Here is an 18,367-nt window from a genome sequence, read left to right as displayed (position 1 = left end):
GTATGAGCCAAACTGTAGATTTGGAGAGTCGTTTACAAAGAGATAGTCCATATTCTTAACATCACATTTCAGAATTAGGACGAAAGATCAAAAGTCATATTGTGGATAGGATTTTTTGTTTAGAAATGCCTGCTGCTATGATCCAGAACAGGTTCAAGTTTATGTTTGTATTACCTTCTGATGTGGTATAAACAGGAGCCATAAATTAATAGTTTTTAGGATAAAGTGTCCCACTCTTCTCAAAGACCAAGCCTCTCATATTATCTGGTCTCTCTGGGTTGTAGCTCTGTGAAAGCTTTGTGGAGTTTTAATGTAGGAGTACAAGCTGGGTGAGTGAAGGTTCACTTCTGGTCCTTTGGGTGTTGTCAGACTCGTCCCTGTCCTTCTGGCTACCTCCCCCTGAGACCTGGACACTGTAAACAATTGACACAGAATGAAAACCACAAAGGCCCACCACTGGTGACGCAACTGGCCGGGTCTCCCTTTTCTGAGCCCGAGCCGCTCCTCGCTTTTTTTTCTCCTCAGGTCTCAGGCAGCTGTAACTTGTCATCTTTGTGTGCATATTTAATTCCTTCAGAGCTGTTTAACCGTGGAGTGCCTCGGTGGCGCTGAGCATCTGCTCTGCAGTGGGGCACTTCTGTGCATTTATCCCTCCCCATGCAGAGAGGGAGGACCCGAGTGTCATGTAAATTTCATGGCAGCTTCCACTGTTGTTGCTGGCACCCAGGGAGTGCAAAAAAGTGAAAAATAGGTCCTCCGTCTGCTGTTTTCTCTGTACATTTAAAATATAAATGGGCCCCTGTTTAATATTGCTGCCCCAATGACTTGAAGAAACAACTTCTCTTAATCAATTTGGATGAGGAGTATGGGTAAACATGTTGTGGGGGCAGTAAGGGAGTTAATTATATGCTCAGGTTTTTTATGTAATAACTTTCTTTGTTGAAGTGGGAATCAAATTTTTTATGTCAATGTGTCCCCTTGTTTTTTGCAGAAATCTCCTGGACAGAGACACATTCTCCAAGTCTGATCCAAGTAAGCTCGCCTCCTATCACACAGACACACACACACACACACGCACGCACACACACACACACACACACACACACACACACACACACACACACATATGAACACATACAGCCGCTCCTAGCAAGCCAAACAAACATGTATATGCACAAACCCACATTCACATGTATTTCTGGTCCTTAAAAGTCTGCAGACAAACATTCGCTGCATTCAGGCATTTTTTTACTGAAGAAACACACGGACACACACACATGCACATGTGCGATCTTCCTTGTTAGTGTGAATCAGTAGACATTTGCATATGTCAGGGGTCGTATTCGTCACTGTTCTCAGCTCCCAATGTGAGTGAGGGGAGCCAGATCCTCCTCATACACAAACCAGCACTTCCCGCCTACATATTAAAGGACACACACACACGCACCAATACACACATTCGCACATACACACTTCCCACTCCCTTGACAGCAGGGGTTCAATTTGGTAACTGGTCCAGTGGTTTTTAAAGGCCCAGTCTGCAATCTAACAGTAATTTGCATGGATAGAGAAGTGTTTGGACTGATGACATTTTCTCATTTAGAGAATGGCTTTGAGTTGAGATGCCATATAATCATCAGTTCTAGGTATCAAACCTTGAAAACTGTCATGTGCCTAAACCGGTGCGGTTTGAACATATTTATAATCTATTATCTTTTTTTATTTGCCAGGATCAGAAAACATAATATCAGCCAGATAATAAACTCACAATATACTGACAATAAAAATAGTTGTGTACATGGAGAAGTGAAGGAGAAATGACACATATCTCAGTAAACCTGTAATTAAATCTAACTAACACCCATGGGTCAGGAGTATTGTCCCGAATAAGTCCCATCAGTCTTACCTTCACAATCCCATGAGTGACAGACAGCAAGCTATGATTGGTTTGATTGCAAGTCACCGCAAGAATTTAAGACACTGTGATTCATCATCACGTGACACAGTGACCATCTCCAAAATTAACATCATCTAATCTGAACCTTGGATTATTATTCTTTCCTATGTAGCTTTTGATTTTCTTTCTTCTGTGGCTGTTTGTGTTTTGACAGCATTTGGGATTGGAGTTTTTTTTTGATTTTATAAAAATGAAAAAAACATTTGCCCATTAGCCCTTTAGTTGAAAATGGAAAAGAAAACCCAGCCTGATTAAATGCTGAGAAGAGATCCTCTTTTACTCACATACTTGAATTTTAAAGTCCCTCCTGCTTTGTTTTCTGTAACAGTCTGTGACATTTCTCTAAAAATACTTGACGAGAGGAAAACACTCTGAGTTATGCTGAAATCATTTGAGAATATAATTATGTTTGTTTTTTATTTTTATCTCTATTTATCCAGGGTTTGGCCAGCATGCCATTGTTTTCAGCATCACCTTGCTTTATTCACTCAATATAGAGCGCCTTGCCACCTGGCTGCTGTACAGCGGTTTTTTAGGGTTGGTGATTGTGTGTGAACCCATAATTGATTAGCTCCACGAAATGTGGATTGAACCTTTGAGTGTCAGACGGTGGGAGAGGAGGATGAGCATCCCTGCCCGCCCCAACATTTATGCAAGGAGGCACTTGTGTTGCGTCCATGTCTCTGCTCTGCTGACAGCACTGGCCCCAGTCACACAGCATTAGATCGCCTCAGCAGAGCCACACACACGCAAAAAGTGCACACAGCCAAGGCCTCGGGCAGGCTCACGTACCATATTCATATTAGCTTATAAAGCTGGACAATCCAGTGTTTCTGTTGTCTGTATGTTTGTGTGTGTTTATGTGTGTGTGCTTATACGTGTGTGCATTGTATCCATTGTTCCTGTGAGGCATGAACCAGGATGTGCTTTGATCAGTGTGCTTCAGGAGATTGGAGAAGGTCATTACGCAGACAGTTATCATTATCACAGTATTTACTGTCACTATCTCCTACATTCCACACAGAAATGGTTGTAGCTCCTGCCCTCATTATCAGCACGATGAATAGGAAGAGTTGAAAGTGCACTGTTCTGATGCAGGGATGCATCGCTATTTATGGGCGATGATTGAAATATCACTTTCGCCCCCGCACAATAATGCAGAGACCATGTGTCATCCGATGCTTCATGGCAGGATTAAAGGATGACTGTATATTCAACCAGCTGAGCCCCTGCCCGCTGCACATCATCCACAACACAGCATATATAACATCCAGACTGACAGTCTGACAAAACACGGCAAGTTTGAAGACTTCTGCCGCCATACCAGATGTAGGGTATTTTGCTCTTTGTGTTTGCATTGAAAAAAAGGGGGGCATTTTAAACACGGCTGTGCGTCAGAAAAATTAGAACATCAGTTTTCTACAAAATCTTATTAACAACATTGTGTATCTGGTCTCTACATGAGCTTCATTCTCATAGATGATATGTCAGTTTTGGGGGAAAAAAACAGGAATTCATCAGATAGAACCGGCTGATTATATTCACTCACAATCACGACCGTTAATGAGTCCATTCCTTTAAAATAGTCCTTTCATCAGTTGGTGGTAGCTCATACATAAACTCAGGCATAAATTTACAATTACTTAAAGCTGTAATTAATGATAATGCTTGTCACTGCAGTGGAAAGTGCTGCCTTCATAATCAGATGTCAAAAGATCAACTCAGGTTCTGTTTTTGTCAGTAGCTCTTAAGAGAGTTGGTTTTGTGTATCTTATAGTTTTTTTCCATGGGTGTAAGAGAGCATGTAATCTTTCAGAAAAACTGCTTTCACTGCAGGGTTGAGCTTCAGCCCTGCAATTTTTTGCTTGACACCAGTCATGTGGACAATTGAATTAAATTAACATCAAAGATTGAGCAGGAAATCATTCACCACACTCGCTACAACAGGAAACAGTGAAAAAAGCGATGACCAACTAACCAAGCATGATGTACCATTGTGCATTATGCATAACCTCTTGTGTCAAGTGTTTTTCTTCACAACTCACACACAGAACTCTCTATGAAGTGAATAACAAATGAACATGGGGCGTGTAAATTGCCATGTGACAGACATGTGTGAAGACGGTCAAATCTGATAGCATTCACATTTCACCTTAGTGCCATATGTCGACATCACGCCATCGAAATTATTTTCCACATCACGGATCTCTGCTACACCTGTGCTGTCTGTCCATTTCGTTAACGTTGGACTAACAAACAGATACACACTGACCCAGATATGAACCCATAAAGAAACACACACACACACACACACACACACACACACACACACACACACACACACACACACACACACACACACACACACACAGTAAAATATACTAGAGTACAATATAATAAAACAATAGTGTTTTATAAGTTCAACTAAAAATATAAAGTGTATATGGAGTAAATTCAGAACCAGTGCCTTATAGAATTAGCAATAGAAATGAAAATAAAATAAGTAGCGGGAGGCAGTAAACGTGTACTTAAGTGGCAAAAGAAGCAGTAATGATCATGATTATAGGAGTAAGTAACATGGAAGTAATGACATTAAACTTGAAACACCATTCTTTCTATTTTCAGAATTTGTGCAAGCCTATTAATCCATGGATTAATGGAGAAAATCAGAAGCACATTAATTCATAATAAAATGATCATTAGTTGCATTTAGATACAAAATAGTTGAAAAGAGCTCCACCAAAACCAACAATTAAAGTAAAATCCTACTTTTACATGAATGCATAACTAGTAATAATCTATTGATATAATATACAATAGCATAATAAAATATAAGAAACAATAAGACAATTATTACTGAAAGTATAGTGTGTGATATGAGTCTATGTTATTAAATGACTCTGGGCCAATGACAGTGTGTGACCACTGAGCTGCCAGCTCCCCCAGCATGTTGTGGGTCCCCATGGGTGGTCCACCAGCCAGGCAGACCATCTTAGTGGTTACAGTACTTATAGCACTCACTCGACACGAGCTAAAAGGCCCATCGAGCTGTTTTTTTTCTCTCTCTCTCTTCTCTCCTTTTTTTAGCGCTTTTGTGCAACCACATAGACAAAAACAAGGGCTGACAGAGGTGGAAGTTGTAGTCTTGGAAAAGAGGTTCCCCTGCCTTTCTTCATGTGCTTTGAAGATTGTTTTTGAAGGATGCTGCTCTGGTTACAGTAGTAAACAGCAACCATGTTAATTTGAGGTGTGTTTGAAAGGTTTGTCATTCTCGACATCTGTATTATTAAAGAGAAAAAGAGATAATTATTGAATTTATAAAATATTAACTGTTGTCTTCATTACTGTATTTATGTCAGGTTTATCAAAGTGGATCAGATTGCAGCGGCTAAATCCAGTATTCATTTTGTGCAGTGCTCATGTTGTGTTAGTAATTGCTAAAACGTTTCAAACTAGTGATTAAGCTTTTAAGATATTACTGGGTAAAATGACAGTTTTACTGGCCAGGCTTGTAGATGTAGTTATTATAGATTTTTTAAAAGGTTTTTTAATGGCGTTACCTGTTGTAATTTGAGAAATAGTATTTTTTTATGTAATTAACATAATTACAACAGTGTTATTAAGAGCACTTTGATATGTTAAGGCAGATATATTGACCATATTCTAGTACCACTTTAATTCTTTAATCTAATTGGATTAGGTCGTTGCTGCTGTGTCTATATCAGCAATCTTCTCAAGCGCAAGTTTCTTTTTTAAATGTAGGTAAGCAATTCGATTTTTCTGATTTCATATGTTTATTTTGTAATATTAATTCAATTCAATATTAATTAATTAATTCAAATTAAAATACATTTAACTAACCTAACCACAATATTTGGTCATGGTACTAGTTAGTTGGCTAGTTAAATAAAAAAACAGAACATTTGACTGTAGTGGATGATGTTGAGGACAATGGACAGAGTATTGTCAAACAACATGATTTAAAATACAATACAATAATATTTATTATTAGTTTTTTTAAGTAGGAATAATTCAAATTATTAGCTAGCTAGTTAGCTATTTTCTATTTGTATCTAACTGAAAAGATACCGTTTACATCATTATAATACACTGCTCAAAAAATTAAGGGAACACTTAAATCACACATCAGATCTTGATGAAAGAATTATTCAAGTTGAAAATCTTTACTGATGTACATTGTATAATTTGTTGAGATCAAATTGATGCAACATCGGTCAATGGAAACCAAAATCATCAACCCATTGAGGGGTGGATTCAAAACCACAGTGAAAACCAAGGGTAAAAATGTTTAATCACAGGCTGATCCAACTTGCATGAATTTCATCACGCAACTCATAATGTGACTCAGTAGTGTGTATGGCCTCCACGTGCCTGTATACACCCCCGACAACATCTGGACATGCTCCTGATGAGTCAGCGGATGGTGTCCTGGGGGATCTCCTCCCAGACCTGGGTCAGGGCGTCAGTGAGCTGCTGGACAGTCTGTGGCGGTACTTGATGGCGTTGATACACTGATACATAACGTCCCATAGGTGCTCAATTGGATTTAGGTCAGGGGAACGAGAGGGCCAGTCAATGGCATCAATGCCTTCGTCATAAAGGATCTGCCTACACACTCTGGCCACATGAATCCAGGAATTGTCCAGCACCAGGAGGAATCCAGGGCCCACTGCACCAGCATAAGGTCTCACAATCGCTCTGAGGATTTGATCCTGGTACTTAACAGCACTCAGGTACAGTTGGCTATGACATGGAGGTCTGTGTGACCCTCCAAGGATATGCCTCCCCAGACCATCACTGACCCACTGCCAAACCGGTCATGCTGGATGATGTTACAGGCAACATAACGTTCACCACGGTGTCTCCAGACTCTTTCACACTTGTCACACGTGCTCAGTGTGAACCGGCTCTCATCTGTGCAGAGAACAGGGCGCCAGTGGCGGACCTGCCAATTCTGGTGTTCTCTGGTGAATGCCAATCAAGCTGCATGGTGCTGGGCTGTGAGCACAGGTCCCACTAGAGGACGCCGGCCCTCATGCCGCCCTCATGGAGTCTGTTTGTGACAGTTTGGTCAGACACATGCAAACGGTTTCCTGGTATCTCCTGGAATATCCTGCTGGGAGACACAGCAAACCTTCTTCTGCGGCACGTATGGATTTGCCATCCTGGAGGAGCTGGACTCCCTGTGCAACCTGATTGGGCTGCAGGTACCTCCTCATGCTACCAGTAGTGACAAGGACACGAGCAGAACACAAAACTAGAGAAGAATCAGTCAGGAAGCATAAGGAGAGAGTAACTGTCTGTGGGTTGTCTTGATTTGGCCTCTCCACTGCACCTGTTGTCACTTTCATTTGCACCAAAGCAGTGAAATTGATTCACAATCACTTGTGCTTCCTAAAGAGACAGATTGATATCCCTGATGTTTAACTGACTGGGTGTTGTACTGTGACGTTTAAGTGTCCACCTACTTTTTTTGAGCAGTGTATATGGTTATTATTAGTATTAAAAACCATGTTTCTATGATTCCTTTTACTCTTATATAAATGTATCGACTGCTATATATTATCATAAAAAGCTAACAATTGGCAATATATTTGTTAGCTATGTAATTATAAACTTGCTTGAGACCAATTATTAACTTTTTCTTGCTCGTATTAGCTTCTTTTCATTTAAATGCTTGTATGGTGGTTGTATTTATATCTGCATTTATTGAGTAATATGTATGTTTCAGAGTTAATGATAGTATGAGGGAAATGAGCAAACCTAACTAACACCATTTGGTAATTTAGTCAATATTGGTAGAATTGAGGTGTAGTGTGTATTGAAATTCCTCTTTTACTTTTCAATCTGAGTGTGTATTATATTAGCAAGCTCGCTTTCTTTAGTTAAACTAAAGCCAATACAAACAATATTTAACTACTGCTTGTCTATTTAGTACTAACATATCTGTATTTCTGGTGTGCTTTATTTCCAAAGACCATGTGTCCCTTTTTAACTCAAGTATATGTGTATACTTAATAAATACTTTGAGATCAAGATCTCTGTAATAGAGACCTGAGTAAGCAAAAGAAAGAACCGACACAAGAAGTAAAACAAAACAATGTATTCTATAGTAGTGACAAAATAATAGCTGGTTCTTACACAGTTTTAATCTACAGTTCATGAATGATTCATAGTCCATGTCCAAGATTAGTATTTCAACCACTCCCCCACTCATAATGTGATCGTCTTACCTTAAAAAGATTTACAAGTGTGTAGTCCCAGGGGTTTTCAGAGTGGCTGCCATGTGACGGCGTGTGTGAATACAGTAACGGCTGCTAGAATGCAAATGAAATGTAATTTTAGTGCCAGCTGATTGCCCCGCTCTGTTGCTGCTAGTGGTCCGTCATCTAAAAAACACGTCCACACTCCCTCGGATGGAGATGCTCAGATGTCAATAAGGAGGACATTTCTCCCTCCCTGTCCTTTCTCCCCCCTCTGAAATATCATCATGCTGCAAGGCAAATTTCTAGTGACATTTAATTAGAGAGTTTTTCTCTCATGTTGGGGTCAGGGGAAGAAACACGCTCTCCGCCTGTCTGCATTGTGTGTTACTGTTAAATACTCTTCAATCAGTCTAACCCTCTTCTGTCTCCCCCCCATCCCTGTCTCTAATTCAACAGTTTGTGTGCTGTACACTCAAGGAATAGCCAACAGGGAATGGAGAGAGGTGAGTACTGGAGTGGGCTGCTATGTTCGGGCTTACACTTTTTTGTCCTTGGAAATACCAGATTAAACCACCTTGATCAATGTTTTGTTTGAAGTCATCACATCTCAAACAGTTAACTCTTGTTGTGTTAATCCACTGACATTTCTTTGTCAGTAAGGGAAGAAATGTTTCTCAACATTACTCTATCATTCATAATTCTTATTCTTATGTTTGTTTGAGACAAGTTAACTGCCCAATAAGCAAGTTTTCATTCGTATTCATTGTATAATATAAGAATGGATAAGATATCGATAAGCAGCAGGCAAGTCAGAATGAGGTAGACTAGACAATTAAAAAATATATAAGAAAGGCAATAGAATAAAAAAAATAATTTAAATAAAAAAATGTAAAGTGCAGTGGCACAGGATGATTGCATGAGCAAGTAAAAAACTGTTTGTACATAAGAAAAAAACGTTTATACATAAGAAGACACGTTTGTACATAAACACAAGGGTGCAAAAAGCTATTTTCCGTTAAAAATTGTGCAAAAAGTACAAGTAGACTGACATGACCACACCAGTGCAGTATTTTATTTTTCATTTCAGATGGTGTTGTATATTTACTGTGTTAGTGCTGTGCCTCTGTTTGGCTTTATTTGGGTTAATTTCCTCAAAGAACAGGTCTAATTACCTTTGGGCCTCCATCCTCAAACCTGTGTCACAAACTCAATTTGTAAGCACTGCAGCTCACAAGTGATCCAAAACTTTACTTTTGACAATGACTCCTTCTTGGAAATGTCAGATTAGGTTGCAAGTCAAACAGGGCTCTGACAAGTATGGAGCATTTTTCCAAGTGACACATGTTCTTCTGGAGAAAACAGTGTGAGGTTGGACTTGAGAAAAGACCCTGTAGAGCTCAACAGCGTGGTTCCAGAAGTAATAATCCCATTCATTTCCTGAATAGACATTTTCATTATCAGCCATAATATTGCAAACATCCAATATAGACTCCCCACAAGCACATTGATTTTATATGCTCCCATAGATGTAAGAGAGATTTAAGAAAAACTTGTTTTATTTGCGATGTCAAGAAGAGGTACAGCACCACCCACAATCCTCAGGTGTAATAGCGACATCACCACAATCTCGAAAATCATGTTGGCCACGATCAGATCCTTAAGCATTACATTAGGTTTACCACTGAACAACCATGATTTCTCTTTCTTATATCATGTGGTTTTTAAGAGATGAGGAAAAAAGTCAGAAGGGTTGAAAAGTTTGGTTGAAGTTTAAATTCAAGAAGAAGCGCTGGAAAGGGATCATTCGTAATGGTTTATGGTATGTGTACATGATGATGTACACAGTCTTGTAATTTTTTTTTTATCTGTTTTCCAATATTATCTGTTGCGCTGAATCAAATGTTTTATGGTCAGCCTCAGTTTTTATAAGGATTTTCTAAAAAGTCAATCGAGATAATTGGAAATTTACTTCTGGAACCAGAGCCATTCTAAATGTGGTTACCTTCATAATAAGGATTTATCATCTGTATGGTGGTCATTTCAGAATCTGCTAATCAGACCCAGGTCTTTATAGTGGTTGTCCTTCTCTAGTCAAAACTTCAGGGGAAGTCAGGATCAGCTCTGATTTGAGCTAAATACTCTTGTGCCAATAATTATCATGTAACTGTTGATACTGGATATTAAGCATTTGGTATTTAGATAATTAGTATGTTACCATGATTATACTGTCAATTAATTTGAGCAGTTTCATTTAATTAATGCTTTTACAAAGGTACTGTTTATCATGTGACTGCAACCTGGAGTGTATTATTTTATTGTACAAGGTTTCTATATTCTTAGTCACTCAGTCTTTAGTTAGTTGAACAAGTATTGATGGCATCCATTAACCAAGTATTACCTTCTTGTCTAGTTTGGTAGGACAGAAGTCATAGACAACACCCTCAACCCTGACTTTGTTCGCAAATTCATTCTGGACTACTTCTTCGAAGAGCGGCAGAATCTACGCTTTGACCTGTGAGTTAACATTTGACTTATGCGCGTTAGTGTGTGTGTATTTGTGTTTGTGTATCTGTGTGTGTTGTGCAGGCGTGGGTGAGAGTGCTGCTCTGTGTGCGGCGAAGTTAAGACTGAAATATTCATGACATGTGCAGAGGGAGATGTAAGTCTTCTCCCCTTTAAATAAAAGACAAGTTTTCGTGCCACTTTTTCACCAGCGTTTCCATTTGAATTCATCCCATTTATACAATACGTTGAGACAAAACAGGGCCAGACGCCCACATGAATCACACACTTGGCATTTTATGATGAATACGATTACTTTTTTGGATTTGCTCATTTAAACCTCGGCCTCGATTGAAGTGCTGTTACAGTGTTATGTGAATTGAATCATTAAGCCAACATTTAAAAAACCTGCAACCACAAAATAATTTTAAGTGATTTAATTTTTTTAATTTGTCAATTTGTTTTTTATAAAATGTTCTTCTGAATTTGAATAAAAGTGAGTAATATTAATGAAAAGTTATGCATGAAACAGTCAGAACAGATTACTTTTTAACCACAGATGCAGGAGATGTTCTCTGTTTTAATCTTTTTAAACCTAAATGTGGCTTTAGACACAGTTGATCATACAATTTTGATTTACTGCCTTAAGCACTGAGTGTCTCTGCATAGAGTTTGCTGAGACCTTACTGCTCACTCAAAGAAAGCTTGCACTATTGAGAGACCTGACTCTTCAGCTATCATACTGTAAGTCCCTTAGAGCTCATTGTGAGGCTCATCATATCCTCTATGAATATAATTTTATTTTGTAGCTTCATGGCAGCAGTGACAGACACACAGTCACACGGAGACAGGTCAGAAGCTTAAGTCAATATTCTCATCAAATGTCAGGGAACCGGGGGAAAAGATTTGTGTTCTCTCTGACTTGGACTAAACTGCTGACCACCTGAGATTTTACACACATCAGTCTCTAGAGGTTTTAATCAGATTGGAGATCCTAGGCCTGTGTGGGCTGCATACGGCCCAGAGGCTGGAGGCACCCTTGCTTTGCTATATAACCAATGTAAATTGCATAATAATAATTCATTGCTATGTTTAATCTCTGAAGCTGTGTCACTGAAGTCATGTTTAACTCATTAGTAGGAAAGAGAGGGAACTGGCATGTAATGTGACTGTCATACAGTATAATTAGAAATGTGTCTGATAAACTCTGGTGTATGATAGGAAAGTGTTTATTGCAGATAATAATGTATAATGTTGAAGTGAGTCATATTTCCTCATGCAACCCTAAAAGTCAACCTGTCTAAAGGATTATGAAAATCTGGATTTTTCTCTATTGTGTTCCAGCCTTGCGCATGTTCTTTGTAATTTTTCCGATGATAGCTCATGAAATATGGAACAACTCTTTAGTTTGTTTTCTTGTTGGCCTGTCAGCAGGGCCTCATGCTGCTAACAGACTGTGGGAGGTTGCAGTGAAGGTCAAGAAGAGATGCTAGCTGGTTGATTTTGTGTGTGTGTGTGTGTGTGTGTGCGTGCGTGCGTGCGTGTGTGCGTGCGTGCGTGCGTGCGTGTTTACTAGTGCCTGTGAGGTTGTATGTGTGTGTTTCTGTGTGTGCGCAGTTCATATATTTTTTATGTAAAGATTGCCTTATAAAGTGTTCGTATACATTGAGGTGTGTTCAGGTTGTTGTTGGTTGGAAGTAAAGTGTGTGTGTTGGTTTATGTTGTTCTTATATTAATCTGAGCATATGTGCATTTGGACCTTTTATTTCTGTCGAGTATGCCTATTGAGTTTTTTGGGTGCTCGGCAAGACAAATATGAAAAAGTGGTTTGTTTGTGTGTGTGTGTGTGTGTGTGTGTGTGTGGGTGGGTGGGTGGGTGGGTTTTTACTGTGTGTGTGTGTGTGTGGGTGGGTTTTTACTGTGTGTGTGTGTGTAATCTCATCTGCTAGAGAAATGTGGTGCGAGTATCATGCAAGGTCTTAAAGTTGACAAGAAATAGAGAGGTGATACAGGATGATTGTGTGTTGCGTGTACGCGTGTGTATGTGTGAGTGTATGTGTGCGTGCATGCAGCCGATCCGACTCCCTGCATGGCTTATGGGTGAGCATCAGGCCCCATTAGTGTTTTCTGGGCTGATGACCCTGCGATCACTTGCAGCGAGGACATGGCTGCCACACACACTCAAACACACACACACAAACGTGCTCACTCTGCCTCACACATGCCTGCCCTAAGAACAAAATATAACTCCAAAAACACACACACATTTGCTCGCACACATAGACACACATTTACACTTTGCTTGTCAGGCATTCTTTTCTGATCATGTTGAGCTGTAACATGCATGTGCACGTACACAAACACACACACTTCCACCAGTGGCTACTTCTGCTCTCCTTCGCCTCTGTCCTGAGTAACTCATAGATTTATTCGATTATATTTGATTATGTAAATAGTAGGCAACTGATTTAGTAGTATCTATCAGTCAGGTCTATTGCGCATGGCACACACTATGGCAGTGTCTCCTGAGGTGGGGGGAAAAAAACAGCCAATCCCGTGCTTCGTGTAGCTCACGTGACGACGCTGTCTCCTCTCTGGTGTAAATGTTTGAAAAATGGCAGAGACGAACATGGCTAACGATACCGCGGAGACAATATTAATTTATATATATATTTTCAACACCATACTGTCTTGTTCAAACGGATTTAGGTGAATTTAGGTGAATTTAAGATATGTTGAACTTGGATTATGAACAGTCAGAATTAAATTGAGGTATCTGAAAGTGGGATTATAAACTAATTAAATTGCAGATGTCTGTAGTACATATAGAAACAACACTGTACAGGTAAATGAAGTTGCTTTTCAAATTAATTGCTGGAAAGGGTCAAATGCTTTTGTCTTTTTGTTCGATTAACAATCGATTAATCAATAACATAATTGACAGATTAATCGATTATCAAAATAATCGTTAGTTGCAGCCCTAGTCCTGAGGTGTGGAAGTCTTTACAGTGTAGCTCCGGCAGCCCATCATTACTTCCACCTACCTCCACTGGCTCCACATCCCTTCAGGACATCCATAGACAGACAATGCTGAACTGGCTGCAAACCGCCAGTTTAGCTGCAACTGAACCCACCCACGCTCCTTTTTACCCGAAGACCCCAGAGCCACGACATACTTTGCTTCCTCTGCTGCAAATCCTGTTAATCCTCATCACACTGCTGGCCATGTTCAGTGCTCCTCTTATGAGGAGCTCACTTGTGAAGCTCACTGAAGCCAGTGGAAGCTCCCTCCTTTTGGTGGATGCTTGTCTAATCAAGTGTGCCGAGTGTTAGTTGAAGAGGGGCTGCTATAGCTGTATTTCCTTTTTATATTTTCTGGATTGAAGACATGTCCTCTTAAATTGGAATTCAAGAAGTCCTGAACTGAAACTATATTACCGGATGTGCACATGTTCATTAAAGGTCTTTGCACACCAAGTTCATAGTTTTCGTATGCGTTATTTTAATGCGTCATCCAATAAAAATCCTCACGCACAGAAACCTTGCACATTGAGGCTGATGTGTTTTTGTTGTATTATTTGTCCTAAAATGTCGTTAGGAACAGGGAGAGTCTCATCTTCTGATCAAAGAGCTGCGTATTTATCCCGATCGCTTCCCAGTCTATTTCAGGATATTAGTCGTCCAGTTTAATGCACTACTAGCAACACATGGGCCGTATGTTAAATAGAAGACAACACATTTCTGTAATCCAAGTGATCCTGAACAACTCTCTGGAACATCTTAGACTGATATAAATAGCAAATCGTACCTGATCCTAAAAGTTTCAGAGTCGGTGTGCAAACGTAATTGATGCAATGTATGGTCCTATTTATTTTTAAACATGCAATTAAACAAATTTGGACAAAAATAAGGACTTGGTATATAAAGACCTTAAGTGTCTACAATATTGCGGACTGAATAATTTCATGCCACTCACAGAAAAACACTTGCAACATTTTTGTATAAAAATGTGTTATTTCAGTTCAAGTAATAATACCTTAGAATCAGGTAAAACCCCAAATCAAATTTGTTCATTTATGAATGAGAAAGAAAACACATTCGTTATCACATCTTGTTATTGATGTGAAACTATTAAAATCTGATTAAAAAAAAAAAATACCGGGTTTCGTGGTATTTAGTTTTTTCTCCTTGGCAAAATAAAATTCCAAGAATAGAACCTCATTTCAATAAGAGCCAAAATCAAGCAGGATCAGAGAATATAAAATCTTAAATCTAATAGCCAGCCACAGTTTCCTGTAATTCCTCCCTGTAACAAAGTATGACAGACACCACCAACATGGACACATCAAAATGTATATCAGGCTACAAATACATGATTTACATTTGAATTGTTGAAAATCATGTCTTTGTTTGTTTGGCATCATTAGTCATCACTGTTCAGTTCAAACAGAGAACTGAGCAGGCTTCACCCCCCCTCACATAAGAAAGCAGACAGCAAGCACAGGAGCAAGAGAAATCCCTTTGCCAACTCAGAGTGATGTCATCGACACACACACACACCCACACACACATTCAGTCAAACTCAACAAACGTGCATGTGTCAGGTCGTTGGACGTCTACTACTGCAAAATTCTCCAGTGTGTTTGTATATGTGTGCGGGTGAACATGTGCAACCGAATCATCCATCATACATACATTAGTAGTATGTTCCCTCTCTCTCCCCTCTCCTCAGGTCTCATTATTAAATAAGATCAAATTAATCTTTTATGAACATTTGGGAGTGACAGAGGCAAGGGGCGAATAGAACATGAAGTGCACCTGTGCATTTTGCCAGTGGCACGTTGCGTAACAGCAGCGTGTTTCCTTGCTCTTCTGGGATTACATTAGTAAAAGCACTTTATTGGAGCACTAGATTATCTGTCTTCTTCTTCTGATATCCTAAATCCAAATTATAAGTCTATTTCCATATGAACAACTGTCACTATCACATCAGTACTTGGAAAGTGGAATTTTTTTATATTTCTGGATAATAATAATAACTTTATTTGTATAGCACTTATCTAAATACTGTTACAAAGTGCTTCACAAAAAATATCCAATGCAAAAAGAAGAGTAAATTATAATAAAAGGTATTCAGTTCAGTTCACTTTTAAGGGCCAAATCATAACATAATAAGGTCACGACCATCGATGAATTGTGGTTGCAATAAAAGTAAGATGAAAGGAATAAAGGAGTTAAAACAACACAGTAGTACCAGAATTACAAATCGAATGTTAAAAATGCTTTCCTGTAGAAATATGTTTTGAGCAGTGATTTAAAGATAGGTAGTGAGTCGGCGAGCCTAATCTCGTCAGGCAGGAAGTTCCAGAGCCTCCGGGCGCTGACAGAGAAAACACGGCCACCACGAGTAGTCAGCCTTGACCTAGGGACAGCCAACAGGGACAGGCTGGCCGATCTCAGGTTAAAACTAGGATTGTAGGGAGTCAAGAGCTGTGAGATGCCCATGTTGAGCTTTGAAAGTTATTATAATAATCTTAAAATGAATCCTGAATTTAACTGGCAAACAGTTAAGGGCTGCAAGGATTGCCGTGATATGAGACGTACGGTTTGTGTTAGTTTTGAATTTAATTTTAAATTTTGAACAAGCTGCAAACGAGTTACTGAGGTTTGACTAAGGAATGTTAAAGCTTTTCTAATTCAGGGAGAGATAGAATTGATTTAATTTTGGAAATATTTTGTAGATGGAAGTAGGAGGATTTAATGATTTCATTAACGTGTGTTTTGAAATCCAGGGTAAAGTGTTACGATTTTCACAGTCATTAATGATACTGAGGCCAACGATGCTGTTGTACCGTCATCCATGAAATCAGATCAGTGAAGCCTTTGGTGCCATAATCATGAGCCCACTTTAAAGTTAAACAGATTCTTTGCAGTGATTACTGAAGAAGTGTGTTGCATTAATGACAGGTGATGAGGGAGAGGAGCTTGTGTAGATGACTAATTTGTGTTTTGGCAGCTTTTCAGTCACAGACCTGCTGCTCCAATCGTACAGCCTTTCATTCGGATGTGTCTTCTCTTCTCTCTTTTCTGCAGGTATGATTTAGACTGCAAGAGTGACAACCTCTCCAAACATGTAAGTGTCTCCTTCACCTCAGCCATTAAAAAAATCAGTCACGCATTCATGGAGATATTATACAGCCAAATGTTTACCCTTACAGTACAATAGCAGCCTGATTTGAATCTCAATGTCAAAGGTAAGAGTTGCCTAACAGGAACTAAGCAGTTGTTATGACATTTGATGGATTTTTTTATGACCCATACCACAGATAGTCAGCCACAGTAGAGCAAGACAACTAAGTATGAAAGTTAACGATCTTAACAACAAAACACAAATAATTAATATACAGTTACTGCAGTGGCAGATCTGGGATTTTTTCTTAATCAGGGGTCATAAAGGAGCCACAGTTTAGACTGAGGGTCAATTATATGTCCAACATTCATGCACAATTCCTTATTCACTAAGGTACACATTTAAGTCATTCCTTGTTTACAGTTTACAATATATTGAAAATTGTTTCTTGTTTAAACACACATTAAACACATTTAAGAAATTCTCATATTTATTGTTAGTATTGTTAGTAAGTAAGCAGTTTATTTTAAAAAAGACTACTTACAGGACAAGGGCTAATCACGTAGGGATCCACCCCTGAATCTCTGTCATATCAGTACACAGGCAAACCTGCCCACAGTTGAGCATTACTATGGAAACTATTCGTGTTTAACAATTTTTTCGACCTCAAACTAATCCTCACAGTGGGAATAAGGCTGTTTATGATGCCCCGCTGCTTGACCCAGGCTAATATCGAAATTTAATAAGTAATTTAATTTTATCGATATTCAGCTGCTATGGCTGAGCCCACTGACTTGATAGACAGAATAGTCTGAATGCCCCTCTCAGTAGTCCAGCACTTCTGTCTACCTACCGTCTACCTTCACTAGTTCTATTAGTCTCTAGTAGTCATATAAGAACATGTTCACCAGTTTCTGGCTAAGTGCACCTGTAAGGTGAATCCAATGCTCACTAAAGCAAAGAGCAGATGCGTTGTGTCGTCAATCAGCCTCATATCTGCACTGCGTTTGCACAGGTTAAGCTGCAGAGGTCGGTCCAACTGACTTGTTAGACAGCTTCATCTGAGAGCCAGGCTCCAACCGCCTACACTGTATAACACGTTCCACTAATCTTATCAATAGCCACTACTCAGCCTTCTCTCTGAATGGATTATGGCCTTTGGATTTTCTATTAAAATTACCTTTTTTGAGTTGTGTCCATGACATTGAGAATGTTCACGATTGTTTTAAAGGGCCCTAGAATAACTCCTTTTTACCTGCACCCATACACTCAACTAAACCCTCTGTAGCAGGTTATACTCAAGCTACCAGCATGCTAACTGTCTATAACTAGCCACGTCAAGCTTGTCAGCATGTTGCTCAACCATTTAAACACCAGCCAAGAAGTCACTCTTAGCTACCTCCTTTTAGAAAGTAGCAAAGCCTGCTAAGGTAATTAGCATGCTAACAGAATACTAAGCCTACCAGTATACAGCCGGAGCCCTAGGACGGAAAGATCTTCTACAATCTGCCAGTCATGTTCTGCTTATGCTCCTTTGTCAAGTGGGTGCAG

The 18,367-nt window shown here is 39.3% G+C and overlaps 1 protein-coding gene across 1 annotated transcript in view; it reads left to right on the top strand.

Moving 5' to 3' along the window:
• Positions 1-18,367, top strand: part of LOC118109002 (copine-8) — a 71,151-nt gene that overhangs the window by 14,127 nt on the left and 38,657 nt on the right. Inside the window, exons 2-5 of the mRNA XM_035155781.2 lie at positions 992-1,032; positions 8,641-8,687; positions 10,595-10,698; positions 16,780-16,819. Of these exons, the coding sequence (XP_035011672.1) occupies positions 992-1,032; positions 8,641-8,687; positions 10,595-10,698; positions 16,780-16,819 (232 nt within the window). The remainder of the gene's footprint in view (positions 1-991; positions 1,033-8,640; positions 8,688-10,594; positions 10,699-16,779; positions 16,820-18,367) is intronic.

The sequence above is a fragment of the Hippoglossus stenolepis genome, chromosome 5 (genome assembly GCF_022539355.2).
Source record: "Hippoglossus stenolepis isolate QCI-W04-F060 chromosome 5, HSTE1.2, whole genome shotgun sequence".
Taxonomy (NCBI): domain Eukaryota; kingdom Metazoa; phylum Chordata; class Actinopteri; order Pleuronectiformes; family Pleuronectidae; genus Hippoglossus; species Hippoglossus stenolepis.
The sequence above is the reverse complement of the archived record's forward strand: the minus strand, read 5'-3'. Positions and strand labels throughout refer to the sequence as shown.